This window comes from Oryx dammah, unplaced genomic scaffold, assembly GCF_014754425.2.
Source record: "Oryx dammah isolate SB20612 unplaced genomic scaffold, SCBI_Odam_1.1 HiC_scaffold_10, whole genome shotgun sequence".
Lineage (NCBI taxonomy): Eukaryota > Metazoa > Chordata > Mammalia > Artiodactyla > Bovidae > Oryx > Oryx dammah.
Genome location: NW_024070194.1, coordinates 46,795,478 through 46,812,925, shown reverse-complemented (window position 1 = coordinate 46,812,925; position 17,448 = coordinate 46,795,478). Strand labels below are relative to the sequence as shown.

The 17,448-nt window shown below is 41.4% G+C and overlaps 1 protein-coding gene across 3 annotated transcripts in view; it reads left to right on the top strand.

Moving 5' to 3' along the window:
* The first annotated feature begins 1,129 nt into the window (after positions 1 to 1,129).
* ODAD2 (outer dynein arm docking complex subunit 2) overlaps positions 1,130 to 17,448 on the top strand; it is a 162,122-nt gene continuing 145,803 nt past the window's right edge. The window contains exons 1-6 of one of the 3 annotated variants that reach the window (XM_040248017.1): positions 1,130 to 1,169; positions 5,031 to 5,295; positions 12,215 to 12,372; positions 14,682 to 14,883; positions 15,513 to 15,619; positions 15,787 to 15,923. In XM_040248017.1, the coding sequence (XP_040103951.1) occupies positions 5,072 to 5,295; positions 12,215 to 12,372; positions 14,682 to 14,883; positions 15,513 to 15,619; positions 15,787 to 15,923 (828 nt within the window). In that variant the 5' untranslated portion in view covers positions 1,130 to 1,169; positions 5,031 to 5,071. Of the gene's footprint in view, positions 1,170 to 4,292; positions 5,296 to 12,214; positions 12,373 to 14,681; positions 14,884 to 15,512; positions 15,620 to 15,786; positions 15,924 to 17,448 lie in introns of those variants that run through there. The other 2 variants (XM_040248018.1, XM_040248019.1) reach the window with 2 other exon arrangements.

Below are 17,448 nucleotides of genomic sequence, written 5' to 3'. Positions count from 1 at the left end.
AAAAACAATCCAGTTCTAGTTCCTTAACACTGTCTCTCTCCCTCCCTCCCTCCACCTCCCCCCGCCCCAACTATCTGGGCTGTCCCCAAACACTCCATCAGCCAAGACAGTACACCGCTCATTCCCCCCCTTTTTTTTTTCACCCAACGAATATTTTCCTTTTTTCCACTCCCTCCCTCTGGTTTTTCAAGGTTGGTCTCCTGTTAGTGGGCTTCCTAGGTGGCTCAGTGGTAAAGAATCCATCTCCCAATGTAGGAGACATGGTTCAATCCCTGGGTCAGGATGATCCCCTGGAGAAGGAAATGGCGACCCACTCCAGTATTCTTGCCTGGGAAATCCCACGGACAGAGGAGCCTGCAGGGTTAAAGCCCATGGGGTCGCAGAGTCAGACACGACTTAACCCAACTAAGACTTAATAACAACTCCTGATGGTAGAGTGTCTGCTGGTGGGGTCAAAGTCATCTTGGCACACAGAGGCGAAAGGCATTTAGAAACACGGGGAAATGTCCTCATTTCATTCTAGTTCTATGAACGAGAATATCCAAGAGCAGTTTCTGCTTTTCCCGTTAATATCCTAGAATTCTAGTTTATTTGCTTTCTGGAGAGAAAAATGTGCATCTCAAACATCCTGTAAGAGGCTCTGTGCTATTTTTCAGAACCCAGGTAAGATTTCGGGTACACAGAACTCCTCAAGGAACGCGATGGGACTTCTGTCTAGAAGCCTAGGGGGAAACAAAACGGCGTTTCCAATGACTATTTTCTATTTGCTTTCGGTTCTACTGTGAAATTGCTGCTAAAACCTCTCACCGCGCGTTAGGAAAGGTGACAGGTTTCCCACCTGGTGGAGCCAGGAGGACGCGACCTCTGGTTGCTGGAGAAGAGAGAAGTACAGAGCGCGTTTGTCTCCAAGGCGGCGCGGGGCTCGGGGACTGGATGCAGGGCTCGGGGCGGGGGCGGCACTCCCGGACTGGACGCGGGGCTGGGGTGGGGGCGGGACTCCAGCCTGGATGCGGGCTCGGCTCGGGGGCGGGGCTCCGGGCTGGACGCGGGGCTGGGACGGGGGCGGGACTCCGGGCTGGACGCGGGCGCGCGCCCGGCGCCGTGTTTACCCGGCGTCCTAGCAACCGGCGGGCGCGCGGGCGGAGCGGGGCGCTGAGCCGGGGGCTGCGGTGAGTGTGACCGGCGGGCGCTGGCGTCTTTGCAGCAGTCCGCGGGCATGGAGAAGTTGAGGAGCTGCGCTCAGGCCTCGCTTCTGTCTCCTCCCGGCTTCCCTTTCTTCTCTCGAACCCGGTATCCGCCCCCTCCGCGTCTCTCCCATCCCGTCCAGCCCCTGCTTCCTCGCGGACACCCCGCTCCTCCCGGGCTTGGGATCTTGACTCTGCAGCCCCCAGCCCGGACCGCATCCATGTCCCCCTTCCCCGGCTGCCGCTCCCGCTGCTCCTGGCCTGCCTTCCCTTCTCCCCGCTCCGTCTCCGCAGCTTTGCCTCCACCTCCGTGCGTCTTCGCTGCCGCTTCCTCGCGCCTGTCTCCGTCTTCCCAGCCCAGGACCGCGGCCTCCCGCGCAAATACTTGACTCGACTTTACTCAGTTCGAGGACCGGCTGGTGCCATCCTTGCGCATCTCCATATCGGGTCTGTTTGTTTTTATTCCAGGGCTCGGTTCCTGTCAGCCCTGAAACCAGTCTTTTTGCAGGTTTCATCGCCTGGTATCCTCATTCTCTGGAGGCCAGCGCAGGCGCTGCTCCTAACCCGCTAGATCTTGAGTGGACGCTTATATTCCCTAGTCTCGTAAAGAATTGAGTTTTGCTTCTGCTCAGGTGTTCCAGAAGTTATTCACGAATGGGTTTTATTTTATAAATGATACTAGAGGCTTGCAACGGACCCTTAAAAAGAAAAAAACAAAACTGTTGATGAGTAGACAATATGAGTGTAAAGTGACTTCTCAGTTTATGGAAACAAACATGCACAAAAACCTTTTCCCTTGTCATTGTTAAATTTCAAAATCTTGGTTTAACTCAAAATAAGTACTGTGTATTCACATATGTTCATTGTAACCATGGGTCTCAGGCCCTAAGATCTCATGGATTGGCGCTGGGTGTAAACATCTCATCAACCTATCTTGATAAAAAAAATTAGTGTTTAAATTTTTGGAACGTTACTGGAATTAGAGGAATAAATGCTGTAGCTTTTGTTCTCCTTGCAAATTAAGAGGTCATTAGAAATTCTCATACTTAAGAAAAAAAATACAAGACTACTTGTTTTTTCTTTTAAAAACTCACTTGGGTCTGCAAAGCCTTTTTTGCGATTCTGTTCCACTTTTTTCCCCCTAATACTAATTCTAATAATATTGTGCTTGTCTTCTGGATGGTCATAGGCTCACTTTTTGTTGTTTATTGACTAAGTCATGTCCAACTCTGCAACCCCGTGGACTGTAGCCTGCCAGGCTGCTCCTCTGTCCGTGGGGTTAACCCAGCAAGAATACTGGAGTGCTTTGCCACTCCTGGAGTTCCTTCTCCAGGAGATCTTCCTGACCCAGGGATCGAGCCTGCATCTCCTGCTTGGCAGGCAGATTCTTTACCACTGAGCCACCAGGGAAGCCCCAGTTTTTTCTTAGGCCTTCTTAAGTCAAACCTGTCCATTGCTGCAGCTCCTGGGTTTCTTAGACTCAGAAAAACAATTTGAATAGTGTTAAATATGTTACACACGTTCCGTAGAAAAATTTATCATGATAAAAGAAAGAACTTTTTGCATTTCTTAGCTCCTTTTTAAGTGTCTTCCAGAAAATTAGTATCTGGTATGTGGACTCCTATAGCTTTATGTAATTTCACATTTTTTTTAAAAAAGGTGCAAGAAGGAAATGATTTAATAACTTTATAAACTAAAACAAATTTACCTTTAGTTTAAAAACAAACAGAACCATCCACCTGAGCCTTTCCATATGAAATAGATCTATCTGCACTTTCTTTCATAGTACTGGGAAACTCAAGAGTGTCACACATCAGTGCTTGCTTATGTGTTCAGAATCTAGCAATAGAAACTGGAATGCTAAAATGAATGCACAGAACAAATTTATACATTTTTGGTATTCATTTTATTTCACTAGCATTTTTACAGATATACATATGTATGTGGATGTATATTATGTGTATGTATGTATATTATATTGTTCTAAACTTTTTCTGATCCAATACTTGCTTCTTATAACATTTTGTAATGCTCACTTTACTCTTCTGAAATCAAAATCATACTTTTAAATCTCAATGGTGCTCTAACTGTAAAATAAAAGAAGATAATTGTAATAAAATATCAGCATGCAAATGCTCAGGTAATGAAGCCTGGTGTGCTGAAGTCTATAGGGTCACAAAGAGTTGGACACAACTTAGCGACTGAACAACAAAATCAATTACTCCAGCCTTATGTTGAATTGCTGTGTATGCAGTGACCCCAAATACAGTCATGTCACAAACTTAAATTGTGTGACTAGAATTTCAGTCAATGATATGATTTTGCAAAATGCTGACCTCCTGGTAAAGGTCCATATAAAATAAGTATTTACAACCATCCTTTGATTTATATGGTAGTTTCAATTCTGGAAAATTCAATGCATATTTAAACTGTGAAAAATCCTTTGTGATTATTTGTAAAGTAGCAATAGGTTGTAGGCTCAGGTATGAATTATCTGAAATTGGTTATGTGCTAAATGTTGGAGGTTGCATCATAGTTCTTCCTTCTAGGGAACCGTCCTGCACAGGGCAGGGCATCTGGCATTCTCTGTCTTCATCACTAAGTGCTCACAATGTCCCCTATTGTTTTGATAATAAAACATCTGTACGATACTTCTTCATTGCTGTTCAGCAGCCAATACTGCCCAGTCGAGGACCTCTGATCTAGATGTCCCTGATACTGGATTTGAAGATATAACAGCAGGAAGGAAAGTAAAATCTCCAAACCATTTCTATAAAAAAAAATCTTGGTTCTGAGCTTTTGTAATAATTATGGGAAGCAGGAAGCTAGTTATATTTTTTATTTAACTTTTAAACAATTCTTCTATTATTCCAGGTGAAAGGTTTTAATCATCAGTGTTAATTGCCAATGAGAAAATAAACCAGTATAGATTATTTGAAAAAAAGACAAAGTTCCATAATATAGTAATATCAGGACTTATTTATTCACTTGGCTCTTATTTAAGTGTGCAGATAATGTTATCTTTTTAGATACCTCTTTTAAAGGCTAATTTTATTGAAAGTGAAACTATTTCAATTTGTTTTACATTTTAGTGCTAGAATCCTCTGATAATCAATTTAGATAAACAGGCTAAAAAGATTCATGCTCACATTTGCTCTTAAGCAAGTTATAAATTATGATAAAATATTCTGGGCAGGATATATGCAGGGAGTTTGGAATTTGAATTACTCAAATATGTTGACTAATACCATCAATATGTACCTTACCAATTTTCAGAAAAAAAATTCTATTTTACCTAATGTTCTTATTCCATTTTTTATGAATTCTGATGACATTTGGGGAACTTTCATCAGCCATCATTGCACAGATACAGATATATGTTACAACAAAGAATGACAGAATTCAGTTTAATAGCATAATTCTAAGCAACGTGTGACCCAGCTCAAAAGATCATCTCTTATAATCGCTGGCCCCAGCAGAGCTGCAAACCAGAAGCCATGCCTCCTCCGATTCTTTTTTTTTCCGCTTTTGGACTTTTCTGTTTCTATTTTCTGACCGGAATTCTCTGTCTTAGGCTGAAAATGAGAAAGAAGTTATTCATTCCAGGGCAGGCAGATACTGGAAAATCCTTATGTCCTTGGGTCAGTTTTACTTAAAGCTGGTTCAGGGAACATTAACTATTTTATTGACTTGAAGAGCAATTGGATAATTAAAAAAAAAAAATCCGTCTCTAAGATGAACAAGCAGAATATGGGTTGGGTAAGTACTAGCTTAAAATCCTGAAAATGAGAAATGTTCCTCTAGGAAGATGGATGCTATTGTCTCTCTCTCTCTGCTCTGATGCAGTGTGTGTGCGCTGAGCTCAGGTTTGAGCATCGTGGGATCCCATGGGCGTGGCACTGACCAGGTCTGCGCAGTGGAGTGCTGCGGGGCATGGGGCCAAGACCCTGGAAGTTACTCCTCTCAATGAGGCTATAGTGAAGGAAATTATTATGTTTGTGGAGAGTTTTATCTATAAATATCCCCAAGAGGCAAACTATGTTTTTGTAGAACCGCTGGAATGGAAAACAAATTTGGACCCCTCAGCATTTGGATCAGGCTATGCTGTCAGGTAAGCCAGTGAATTGCTTCTAGAGTTTAATGTCTTCGGTTGCATGTTTTTTATTGATTGGTTGTAGGTTTAAGGCAAATCGCTTAACCTGTGTGAATCTCAGAAATCTCAGAAACCTGGAGGCACTTGGGTGAAATCTGAGGATGTGTAGTTTGGCCAGTACCCTGTTTATCTAATTTTTACATTTGAATTTTCTTTTGATAGGGAATGTGTTTCCAGGTCACCTCACTCTCCAACATTTGCTGTTGCTTTGTGATTGGTCTTTCCACTCACACGAACTGCCAGATGCCACCAGGCATTGGTTTCATGACCTGAGATAAAGACAAAACCCCTTCTGGTATTTAAATCTGTAAAATCTGTGGGGCAGCAAAGGGAGAATGGTACATTTTGCTTAATATAAGGAAAAGACTTCTTAACAATTAGCATTGTCCTTAAATGAGAACCTTCCAAATCTGAGATTCAAAAAAAAAAATCTTACCTCCACCTCAAACAGCAGGCTAGCAATTTATCTCTTTTGATCATAGCTAAATATATATTTTATATAAATTACATAGGTTTATATAAATATAATTATACTTGTATAAAATGTATTCTGTAAGCATACATTGTAGATGATAAATATATGTAAATTCATATATTCTTTTTTTTTGGGTCACCTTCAGTTTATGTGTCACTTTAGGCATTCTGACCCTCTTCCTTTGTTCCTCTTTAGTTTTGCATATGAACTTTTAAAGTCTGATCTTATGAAAAACAGTTCTCTGGCCAAAGTTTGTTATACATGCCTTTTCCATTTGGGATTATTTTTGAGCATAAACTCAGAATTTAATTTTTAGAACTGTAAAATCATTCTTTTTTAAAAAAAGTCTTTATTGAATTTGTTACCATATTGCTCCTGTTTTATGTTTTGGGTTTTTGGCCCCGAGGCATGTGGGATTTTAACTCCCTGATTAGGAATCAAACCTGTACCCCTTAACTGGAAGTCTTAAATCACTGGACCACCAGGGAAGTCCCTGGAAAATCATTCTTGAACTTTATTTCAAGGATGCTTTGGTTCTGATATCATGGTCTATTTTCTCTCTGAATTTTCAGAAATCTTTTTTTTTTAATTATATTTTATGTTTAACTGTGCTAATGGTCACTTTCTCCCAAAGTGTTTTATTTCTCTCACCTGAGTTCAGTGTAGCATCAAGCCGGATGTTTGGACATTCTGACACCAGGTATGTTTTGAACCAGCTACCCCTTTGTTGTCTCGCTTCTGTCAAGTTTACCATGCAGCTCTTCGGTGGGCCAGTTTTTCTATTTGTCATTCCTGTTTCTGACCTTGGTTGATGATCTCTTTGATGATGGAAGAAATGAGCGAGGTGTGATAGTAGCCGTTGCTGCATAGGGTGGAAACTATTCCTGTGTGTCTTGATGGAAACCAGGCAGATACTGACTGACCCAAAGAAGGCAAAAGATATAGTTGAGATTTTGGTGTTCATTGTCATTTAGTTGCTAAGTCATGTCCGACTCTTGCGACCCCATGGACTGTAGCCCACCAGACTCCTCTGTCCGTGGGATTCTCCAGCCAAGAACACTAGACTGGGTTGCCATTTCCTTCTCCAGGGGATCTTTCTGACCCAGGAATTGAACCTGGGTCTCCTGCGTTGCAGGCAGATTCTTTACCGACTGAACTACGAGGGAGTGAAGGAGAACACCAGATGTTCTCACATCCAGGTCTTGACCCACTCTGTGCTCTATCCCCTAAACCAAGGAACCTTCAGCACCCAAAGTCACGTGGTGTTTGGTCCATCCGGCAGCACATCATGTGATGTAAACCAGAGATGCCCTCAATGGCAAGAATAATGTGTAATTAAACAGTCCCTCTGCCTCTTTGCTCTTTGGTTCATATGTACTCTTTTGATTAGCTGCAGGGCCTTAGAACACATTTATTCATTTATTTAAAGTAGAGGAAGCCCCCTAGTCAAGATTCATATCTGTAAGACCACGTGGATACCCAAGTCATCATCAGAATTTAAGCCTGGAGTTTCCAGACATGTTTCTACCAAATAGTAATACCCTTGGATGTTTCAGAACAAAGGCAGATTCTTCTTGGGGCTATTCATTCTCAGCCCTCTTCTTCCAAAGCAAGGCAGTTTTCATCTATACCAGAACTCTGTTAAAGCAGCCAAATGACCCCCCCCCACTTTTGCTGATCTCTGCAGATATATTGGAGACCACACTTTGACATGTGGCCTTACTTCTCAGCTGCTGTGCATCCCCAAGAGCACACTCTGTATCTGTCAACACAGGTATGATGAGCCTTCTTCCGAGCTAGACTTGTTGGCAGATGACATCGAAACTGATCCTTTTGTCACACAGTGAGGAAGTTTTGTGTTTCATCGCCCATCTTCTCTCCTTTTGTGCAGTTGGTTACCAGTTGACTAGACAAGCACAGCACTGGCCCGATTCTGTTATCTCCTTTAGACTCCTTCCCAAAGTGCACCTGTTCATCCTGTATTATCTCTCCACAGTCAGTGGTGAGGAGGAAATATCTCTGCTTTCATTCTGATGGAAATCGTAGGTCTCTATCACTGTTTCCAGTTTTTTTTTTTTCTTATCACACAGGATGAGATTAATAATCTTCCTAAAACACCTCAGAATGAACCCCAAATCACTGCAAATTAAGGACAGGTGACAGCACTCCGTGGTAACACTATCCGTGGGTGATACCCAGAACTTAGTTACTTAGAGTCTCTACAGAGTAGCTTGGGCATTTTTTTCTTGTTTAAAAAAAATTCTGTTTTATATTAGAGCATTGTTGATTATCAAATGTTGTGTTAGTTTCAAGTGGACAGCAAAGTGCTCAATACTCTGTAATAGCCTAAATGGGAAAAGAATTTGAAAAATAACCGATTCATGAATATGTATAATTGCTAGTTATTTTTGAATAGTTTTTATTTGCTTATTTGCCGTCTGTAAATCCCTGTTAGTGCTATGTATGTTAAGTCCTTTGCCCTTTTTCTTTTCTTTTTTATAATTTTAATTGGAGTATAATTGCTTTACCGTGTGTGTCTCTACTGTACAGCAAAGTGAATCAGCTATACGTATACATACATCCCCTCTTTATTGGACTTTTTCCCATTTAGGTCACCACAGAGCATGGAGTAGAGCTCCCTGTGCTATACAGTAGGTTCTCGTTCACAGTATCAACAGTGTATATATGTCAGTCCCAATCTCCCAGTTCATTCCACCTCCTCTTTCTCCCTTAGTATGCATATTTTTTTTTAATTGGGTAAGCATTCAGAATCACTTGGTGAAAATGATGTTACCTGTCCTTTCCTCCCCTCTGGTAGAACTAGGATTTTTGAATCATATCTGCTTTAATATTGCTGTATGTTAGTTGTGAATGACTGTCTTCTGTGTCTCAGTTCAGTTCAGTTCAGTTCAGTCGCTCAGTCGTGTCCGACTCTCTGCGACCCCATGAATCGCAGCACGCCAGGCCTCCCTGTCCATCACCATTTCCCGGAGTTCACTCAGACTCACGTCCATCGAGTCGTAATGCCATCCAGCCATCTCATCCTCGGTCGTCCCCTTTTCCTCCCACCCCCAATCCCTCCCAGCATCAGGGTTTTTTCCAATGAGTCAACTCTTCTCATGAGGTGGCCAAAGTACTGGAGTTTCAGCTTCAGCATCATTCCTTCCAAAGAAATCCCAGGGTTGATCTCCTTCAGAATGGACTGGTTGGATCTCCCTTCAGTCCAAGGGACTCTCAAGAGTCTTCTCCAACACCACAGTTCAAAAGCATCATTTCTTCGGCGCTTAGCCTTCTTCACAGTCCAACTCTCACATCCATACATGATCACAGGAAAAACCATAGCCTTGACTAGACGGACCTTAGTCGGCAAAGTAATGTCTCTGCTTTTGCATATGCTATCTAGGTTGGTCATAACTGTTCTTCCAAGGAGTAAGCGTCTTTTAATTTCATGGCTGCAGTCACCATCTGCAGTGATTCTGGAGCCCCCCAAAATAAAGTCTGACACTGTTTCCACTGTTTCCCCATCTATTTCCCATGAAGTAATGGGACCGGATGCCATGATCTTCATTTTCTGAATGTTGAGCTTTAGGCCAACTTTTTTGCTCTCCTCTTTCACTTTCATCAAGAGGCTTTTTAGCTCCTCTTCACTTTCTGCCTTAAGGGTGGTGTCATCTGCATATCTGAGGTTATTGATATTTCTCCCGGCAATCTTGATTCCAGCTAGTGTTTCTTCCATTGTTATAAATAAATGATTTTGGAGAAATTATATGCTGGTATAAGTTCTGTGTGGAGGAGACATCAAGACGTTGGAGGAGGACACCTCCTCTATTGGAAATGCACATTTCACACCCAATTCATACCTTTATGGTCCTTAATCTTCTGATCAATATCACTAAGGGCTGAAACACATGATCTCCAGCCTTAAAATGGTATTGTTTGATGAGACAATGATTATTTTATTTTGATACAATTTCACAGTCACAGATCAGTGGCCTGAAATTCTGTTACTGAACTCTTTGCTTTTCATCCCTGAGAATTACTGAATAGTTTCTCAACTATAGCCTTATTTCCTATGTTACTATTCAGACATATATCTGTGGAGTAACTACTGTGTTCTGGACATGGAACTTGACTTTGGGGATTAAATAAATGAGACATTTTTTCCTGCTTTCTATTGTATAAGCTGAGCATTTTTAGCTCCCTCCTCAATTCCAGTTTAAAAGTCTCTTGATCATGTCGATGGATTTCATTTATTCTTTCATTCTTCTTAACCTTATCAAGATGTCTATAGTAGTTTTCTTCCAAAGAGTTCTGTCTTCAGGGCTAGAGACTGCAAGCCTGAAATGGGAGCCTGCTTTTTAAGAATCCTCTCGGTCGCCGGCATTTTAGCCCCTCCGGCTCTGTTCAGCTGCAGGCTTCAGCTGGCAGGACAATGAAACATGTCCACATGCCCTGCCATTCTCCTGGTCTCCCCAGGAGTTTCACTTTCTCAAGGTCAGGAGCTTGATCCTGTGGGTATTCATTCTGCCTGTGACTTCATCCTCTCCGCATCCTTTGTGCCCCAGTGGCCCTGCCCCAGTACAGGCCTCTAAGACCACTCCTCAGTCCTAAGGGAGTTCTTTCAAAAGCTTTATTCCAGGGAAAGTAAACATTCTGTAAATTATGCCCAGCACTGGCAAATCTAAAACCATTTTGCTCCTTCACTTATTCCTCGTGCATCTGTCAAACACCTTCTGTGTGCAGGTCCTCTTCAAGGTCCTGGGAACAGAGCAGTGGGGGAGACGAATAAAGCTCCTGTCTTCCCTTCTGGTTGCTGCTACAGCAAATTACAATGCACTTAATGGCTTAAAACAACATGGATTTAAATCTTACAGTTCTGGAGGTGACAACATTTCTAAAAATGAGTGTGGGCAGGCTGTGTTCCTTCATTCTTGCCTTCTGCAGCTTCTAGAAGCCACTTGTATCCCTCGGCTTGTGGCCTGCATCACTGAACCCTGTTTCCATTGTCATGTTGCCATCTCTGACTTGACCCTGCTTCCTGCCTCTTCTGAAGATCCCTTTGATTACATTGACCCACCTAGATACCCCAGAGCAGTTGTCTCATGTCACAGTCTTTAATGTCAGCCATCTGCATAGTCCCTTTTGCCACATAAGGTTTAGGGACACCCCCCGTCCCCCAGTTTCGACCCTCTTCCTATTTTAGTGAAATAGTAATAGATTGACTGAGTCTGTCGATTTACTTTTTATGATGAACTGTCAACATCTCACAACTATTTATCTGTGTTACAATTTAAAATAGCAGGTCTTGAGACCTGCCTGCTGGTTTACTGGTTGAGATTTTTGCCTTCCAATGCAGGGCTTCCCTGGTGGCTCAGACGGTAAAGAATCCGCCTGTAATACAGGAGACCCAGGTTTGATCCTTGGGTTGGGAAGATCCCCTGGAGGAGTGTATGGCAACCCACTTCACAATTCTTGCCTGGAATCCCCATGGACAGAGGAGTCTGGCAGGCTATAGTCCTTAGGGTCGCAAAGAGTCGGACGTGACTGAGTGACTAAGTACAGCAGGGAGTGAGGGTTCCATCCCTGGTCAGGGAGCTAGATGCCCACATGCCTCAGCTAAGACCCAGTACAACCAAATAAATAAATAGATACATATTTTAAAAATAAAGAAAAATATCAGATGTGGACACTTTTACTAGGATTATCAGTATGTAATGAAAAACTGGGCAGTTTACGTAATGTTGTAAGTAGTATACATGTATCATGGCCATGAAAAAAATCTTAATATTTTAGAAATGACAACCTAAAAAAGTTAAAATGGGAAAAATACTGATCTAAGAGAGCTAACAATTTCTGATCAGGAAAAAGCTTAGTTAGAAAAACTGCTTGTTATCCTAAAGTAAACCAAATTAGGGGTTTGGAGGGGAAAAATAATCCACAGAGAGAATCTAGTTTGTCTTTTTTCATAGCACTTTTTTTTGGGGGGGGGGCTCAGAAACAGAGTAGCCAAGAAAGTTCCTAACCACTAATTACTGTGGTGTAAAAATTTTCTAAATAAAATAACATGGGAAATCCACAAAACATAAATGATTCCCACAGAACTAGTGATTTTAAAAAAGATGTCCATTGCATTATTAAAAAAACAAAACCCCAAACTGTGAGTTTATATAGGTATTCAGGAGATTGCTTAAAATTTTTTTTCCTGGATATATCATATTGCTAAAGAAGTTTGGGGATTTAAGGGCCTAAAAGTGGTTGAAAGTAGGAAAATAGATGAGCTTCTAACAAGACCTGTTTATATTCTCTGGAAATAATGTGTTGAGATGTCTTAAATTAACTTCAACTGGCATTCAGGTAACCCTAAGCCTTCAGGAAAAAAAAATTTTTTTTTTCGTTTTTTAGTGGAACAACAGTCAAATCAGAAGAAGTTGATAAAAATGGAGAGCCTTTGCTATATCTCTCTGTACCACAAATTAAAATTAGGAGCTTTGGGCAGCTGTCACGTATGTTATATATTGCTAAAAATATGAAGCTGAAGGAAGCACAAGCATGTATTGAAGGTGATATTTATACTCCACTCTGTGATTTGAACTTTCAGAAACATAATCTTCGGGGCTGGGGAGGGAATCATTTGTTATAGTCTCTTGAAAAAGTTCTCTAAACTAAAAGGTAAAAAGTACTAAGTTCAGCTTCATGAAAATGTCCTTGATTTTTCTTGGCTGAAATGTTATGTTCATGTCAGCTTTCCACTTTAAATGAAAACCCTAATGCTTTACCATTAGTCCACTTCTAGATTTCTAATCTCCGTGTGTGGTTTAAAGCGAGCCTTCTTAGTTTCTGGAAAGACCCGTGGCCTTTAAGGTTCATGTCAGGGAAAGAGACAGATATCCAGGGCCAGCGTTAGGAGCCATCCTCTCACATTCTGCTGTACCAGATGGTGATCAGGTTCCTTTAAAATGAATGTAGCCTCTTCCTTTAGCAGACAACCCATAATAATCTCACTTCCCATTTGTCTTAGCCCGAATACACAGCTTTCTGTGAATCATTACATTCATTCAGTGCGAAATATTTTTCCTCTTCACTAAAGTTATAGAATGTTATTCTTATTGCCTAATCATCTGACATGCAAAACAGAATGTGATTGTCTGCTATAACTGGGCTTTAAATATTTCTTATGAGTAGAAATACCTAATAGGTAATTATGTCATGTGTGTGCTTGGCTTCTTTGTGATCATGTGACATGTGGTTCCCAGGCATAATGTACATGGGTTCTGTCTCTCATCATTCTTTGCCACTATCTGTGTCTGTGAGGTAGAAAGTTGCTCATTTTATATTCTTTTAATTTTTTGAAAGATGTGAACCTTAGGACAGCAGCCTCTTTTTATGCCTTGTCTACTCCTCCTGTACATCAAAGCTATTTTTCTGGGGAGGGATGATATCTTGAGAATAAAACTGAATTTCAGAAGAGTTAATTGAGGGCACAGCCCATTCATTAAATTCAACTTAATCTGTAAACTTAAATCCACAAAGTGTTATACACCCAATCTGGCTAAATATGCAACTTTTGCTGCATTTTGCCCTTTCTGTAAGAGTTCTAGGTAAATCTCTTAGTTTTAGGTCCAAATTGTATAGTACCTGGCAGTTTGGAAGTCAGCTTGTGTCTTTCCCCAGAATTCACCTAATATTTCTCTTCATAATCTTTAGAGATGACAGTTGTGAGGTGATGAATGGAGATGCTCACTAAGTGCTTGGTCCCTGGGTCTCCTTGTGATGCCGCACCCTACCCGATGCAGGTTTTTCTAACAGCCCCCAGCCTCTCCTGCTAACAGTCCATTTCCTGTGGGAAAGTTAAAAACCATTGCTCTCTTCTCTTCATGTCCATCAGGTCATGCTTTCTGAATTAGTCCCATGGGCATTGCCCCTCAATCCAAATGCACACATATTTTCATCTGACTTGAATTTTTCCTTCCTAAACATGGTTTTGCCCATTTCTCCCTCATTTTCAACCATATAGTTTTTTGAAAGTGTTAGTGGCTTTGTCATGTCCAACTTTTTGTGACCCCCATGTACTGTAGCCCGCCAGGCTCCTCTGTCCATGGGATTCTCCAGGCAAGAATACTGGAGTGGGTTTCCTTTCCCTTCTCCAGGTGATCTTCCCAACCCACGAATTGAACCTGGGTCTCCTGCATTGCAGGCAGACAGACTGTTTACTGTCTGAGTCACCAGGGAAGCCCCGATTTGGCCTTTATTAAATCCTGTTTTCAACATCTCTAGATTCAACTTTCAGCCTTGGTTATGAGTTGGTATTTAAAATTTTCACTATAATTTTAGCATTTATGTAAATACTTGTTATATTTGTTTTCCCAGTTAACATCTAAGGACATTGGAAATATAAGCAGTTCAAACAGGTGGAAAAGATTGGCAGTAGATCTGTAGACTGAGAAAAACATGCTATTTTGGAGAGAAAACATTTGTGAATACTGTTCACTGATACACACACAGTTCTAGTGATCATTTTTCTAAGGAGACTAATATTTCTCTATCTTCAAATCGATTCTGGATGTATTAATTGAATGCCTATTCTGAATAAGGCCCTATAGTCAACTTAAACAGACCTCTTGGCTTCTGGCCTATTAGGGTGATGACATATATACATGATATTATAGCACAAGGTGAACATCTCAAGAGGAGTAAGAAAGTTTCTAAGTATAGTAGAATCTGAGAAATAGAAGTTAATTCAAATTGGGTCAGTCAGAGAAAGTTTAATGAAATAAACGTGTTTGAGTGGGCTCTAAAGGACTTGATATTCTATATGGCTCTAGTAATTGACAACAAGAAGATAATTTTCAAAATTTACTTTTTTGGTCAGCAAACAGAAATCCAGTAGCAAAAATCTTGGGCTTGGATTATAATATAATAAATGAAAAAAATAGAAGCTCATTTGTATCTAGTACTCTTGACAAAATTACCAAAGATAATGATTCTGAAAATGAGATTAAGATGAAGATTGCCTTGCAACTCAAGCAGCTGGATCTGCACTTACTCAATCATTCTCTGAAACATATTTCCTTGTGAGTCTGTCTTTTTTTTTTTTTAAGAAACCTTTGAAAATGGGTTCTAAAAAGTACTTTTAGAGCTTTAGAGGAAAGCATAAGAAAAATAATGTTTAGAAGTGTTTGCTATTGATTTGACATTACATTATTTGGAATAAAATTTCAGCTTTTGCATGAATATTTCTAGTTCCAAATAGTAAAATTTTCAGCTAAAACATTCGAGTAGAATTTCATCTAGTTCTGAAGCCATTATGTGGCTTTTTATCCCCAAAGTCTCTTAAATCATTAGATAAATTTTAAAATTATAATACACTTATCATGTAGAGTTTGTCAGATTTAAAACTTGTTCATCTTTCTAGTCTTTTCTAGTACTTTAATACTTTCATTAAGAAATGAAGTGACTACTTAAATGAGTATTTACATTCAACATTCTCAGCACTAAATGCAAATCACTAATTCTTTAATGTCTGGCACTGTTATGAGATTGTAACATGGTTAAAATTCACTACAATTTTGTTGATGTATAATTTAACTGATATTTTAATTATAAAAACAATATTATCCAATATAATAGAATGTTTTCTTATTGCTTTCTATGGATTCTCTTTTAAAGTATTTAAAATGAATCTCTTAAACATTTATTTCAGAGAAATACGATTAAATCCAGGGACTGTGAAGAATGACATAGAGCTGCTTAAACAGTTCTCAGGAAAGGGAGAACAGACAGTCTTGGAATCTATCGAGTACACCTCAGGTTCATGTTACATTCTGTTTATCTTCATAATTACATTTTCAAAATGCTTCAATAGCTAAATATTTAAGAAACAAAAACTTGAAATATCAATCCTGTTTTTTGAAGCCAAGCTATGTTACAAGTTGAGGTTAAGGAGCTCCTTTTACTTGTGTGATAATTGGTTTCAGATTATGAATTTTCAAATGGATGTCGAGCCCCACCTTGGAGACAGATTAAAGGCGAAATTTGTTACGTGCTGGTGAAACCTCATGATGCTGAAACTTTGTGTGTTACTTGCAGCAAAGAAGGAGTGTTTTTAAATGGTGTAAGTAATTTTTTAAAAAAAACTAGTATTTGCTTTAGTCCTGAGGTTGATTTGTAAGTGCAGGCATGTCTCCAGGATTGAACCCCAAAACCAGGCAATTGAAGGATTGTCCTGTGGGATTCAAGCAGATCCCTTTGCTGTGTTTGCTGCCTCAGTGTCCCCTACAGGTCCTCAAGTCAGCGTTCTAGGAAGTGACCTTCATAGTGACCCATTCTGCTATCTAAAACTAAAACCTCTTTAACATGATCAGTTCGCTGATTAATGATACAAGTATTAGAGGGGAAAAAATAAGTCAAAAAAGGAGCTCCAAGGTAATGCAAAAGCCATAACTGGCTTCTGTCCTCAGCACTGATGGGACCAACAAAAGAGAGGAGGGGGTCCACAGAGGAGGGGCTCCTGCAGAGGGGACCCTGCTACCCAGGGAGGGGCTTCCAGGCTGTGCTGGGACCTCAGCATCTCAGGGCAGTGCCTGCACGGAACTGGGACTTACACCTCTGAAGAGTGGGCCCTGCTTGCATTTGGTAGTGGTTCCTTAAATGCCCAGAGGGTCCCCACAGAGCTGGGGCTCACACACCTGCAGAACAGGCACCTCCAGGCAGTGCTGGTCCCCTCAGAGCCCAGGTATCTCCCTGAAACCAGCTGGGGCCCCTGAAGAGTGGGTGCTGCCCAGTTAGCAACTGGCATCTCAGGGGCTGAATAGGATTTGACAGAGCCAGGTCTCTGAGGAGGGACCCCAGCAGCTGTTGCTGGTGTTTCTGAGGGATCCTGATGAGCCTGGTTCTGGGCCTCTGGGAAAAGCCCCCAGAAACTAGAACCAACTGTTGCTACTGGAAGCAACTGCCACTGTGGGGTGAGGGGCCGTTGCTCGGTGACTCTGAGAGGACATAGGAGGGAGCAAGTCCCTCCTGCCTTGTCCAGCCTCCCCGGCGACCTCTCCCCTCTTGCTGACGGAAATTCAGCCGGCCTGGCAATGGAGAAACAGCTCTACAGACTTCGGCCCGAGGGTCAGCAGAGTGTGGGTGGGTGGCCCTCCACCTGAGGGAGGTGGCACATGGCCTTTTGAATCTTCTGGATTAAACCCTGGATGTTGAGGCCCACACCTACTTTACTGAACTTGGCTGGAAGGAGCAGCTCAGCTTTCTTCTCTGCAAAGCCCTGCCCTCGCTGTCTTCATGTAAACTTGGGACTCGCAGCAAAATTCTGCAGGGAGGATCCAACTTCTTAACGGGGACCCAGGCTTCCCAGAGGACTGTTTGGAGAGTGCTCATGCCTCGGCCTGGGTGGGTATCGAGATGCGGAGCCGTATTCTTAGTGGCAGGAGGCACTTCTTCTAACCTGCCTTTTGGTGCTCATCTTGTCAGTGTAACCCTGGGCTTGTTTCGGCACAGAGGAAGCAGACAACCTAAATATGATTTTGCTTTCAGTTTGTTTTTATTAATAGAAAAGCAGAATATCCAATTGGAAAATAAGAGATTGAGAAAGAAAGAGGAATGGTCTTCTTTGGCCTTCCAGAGTGGGATGAGGA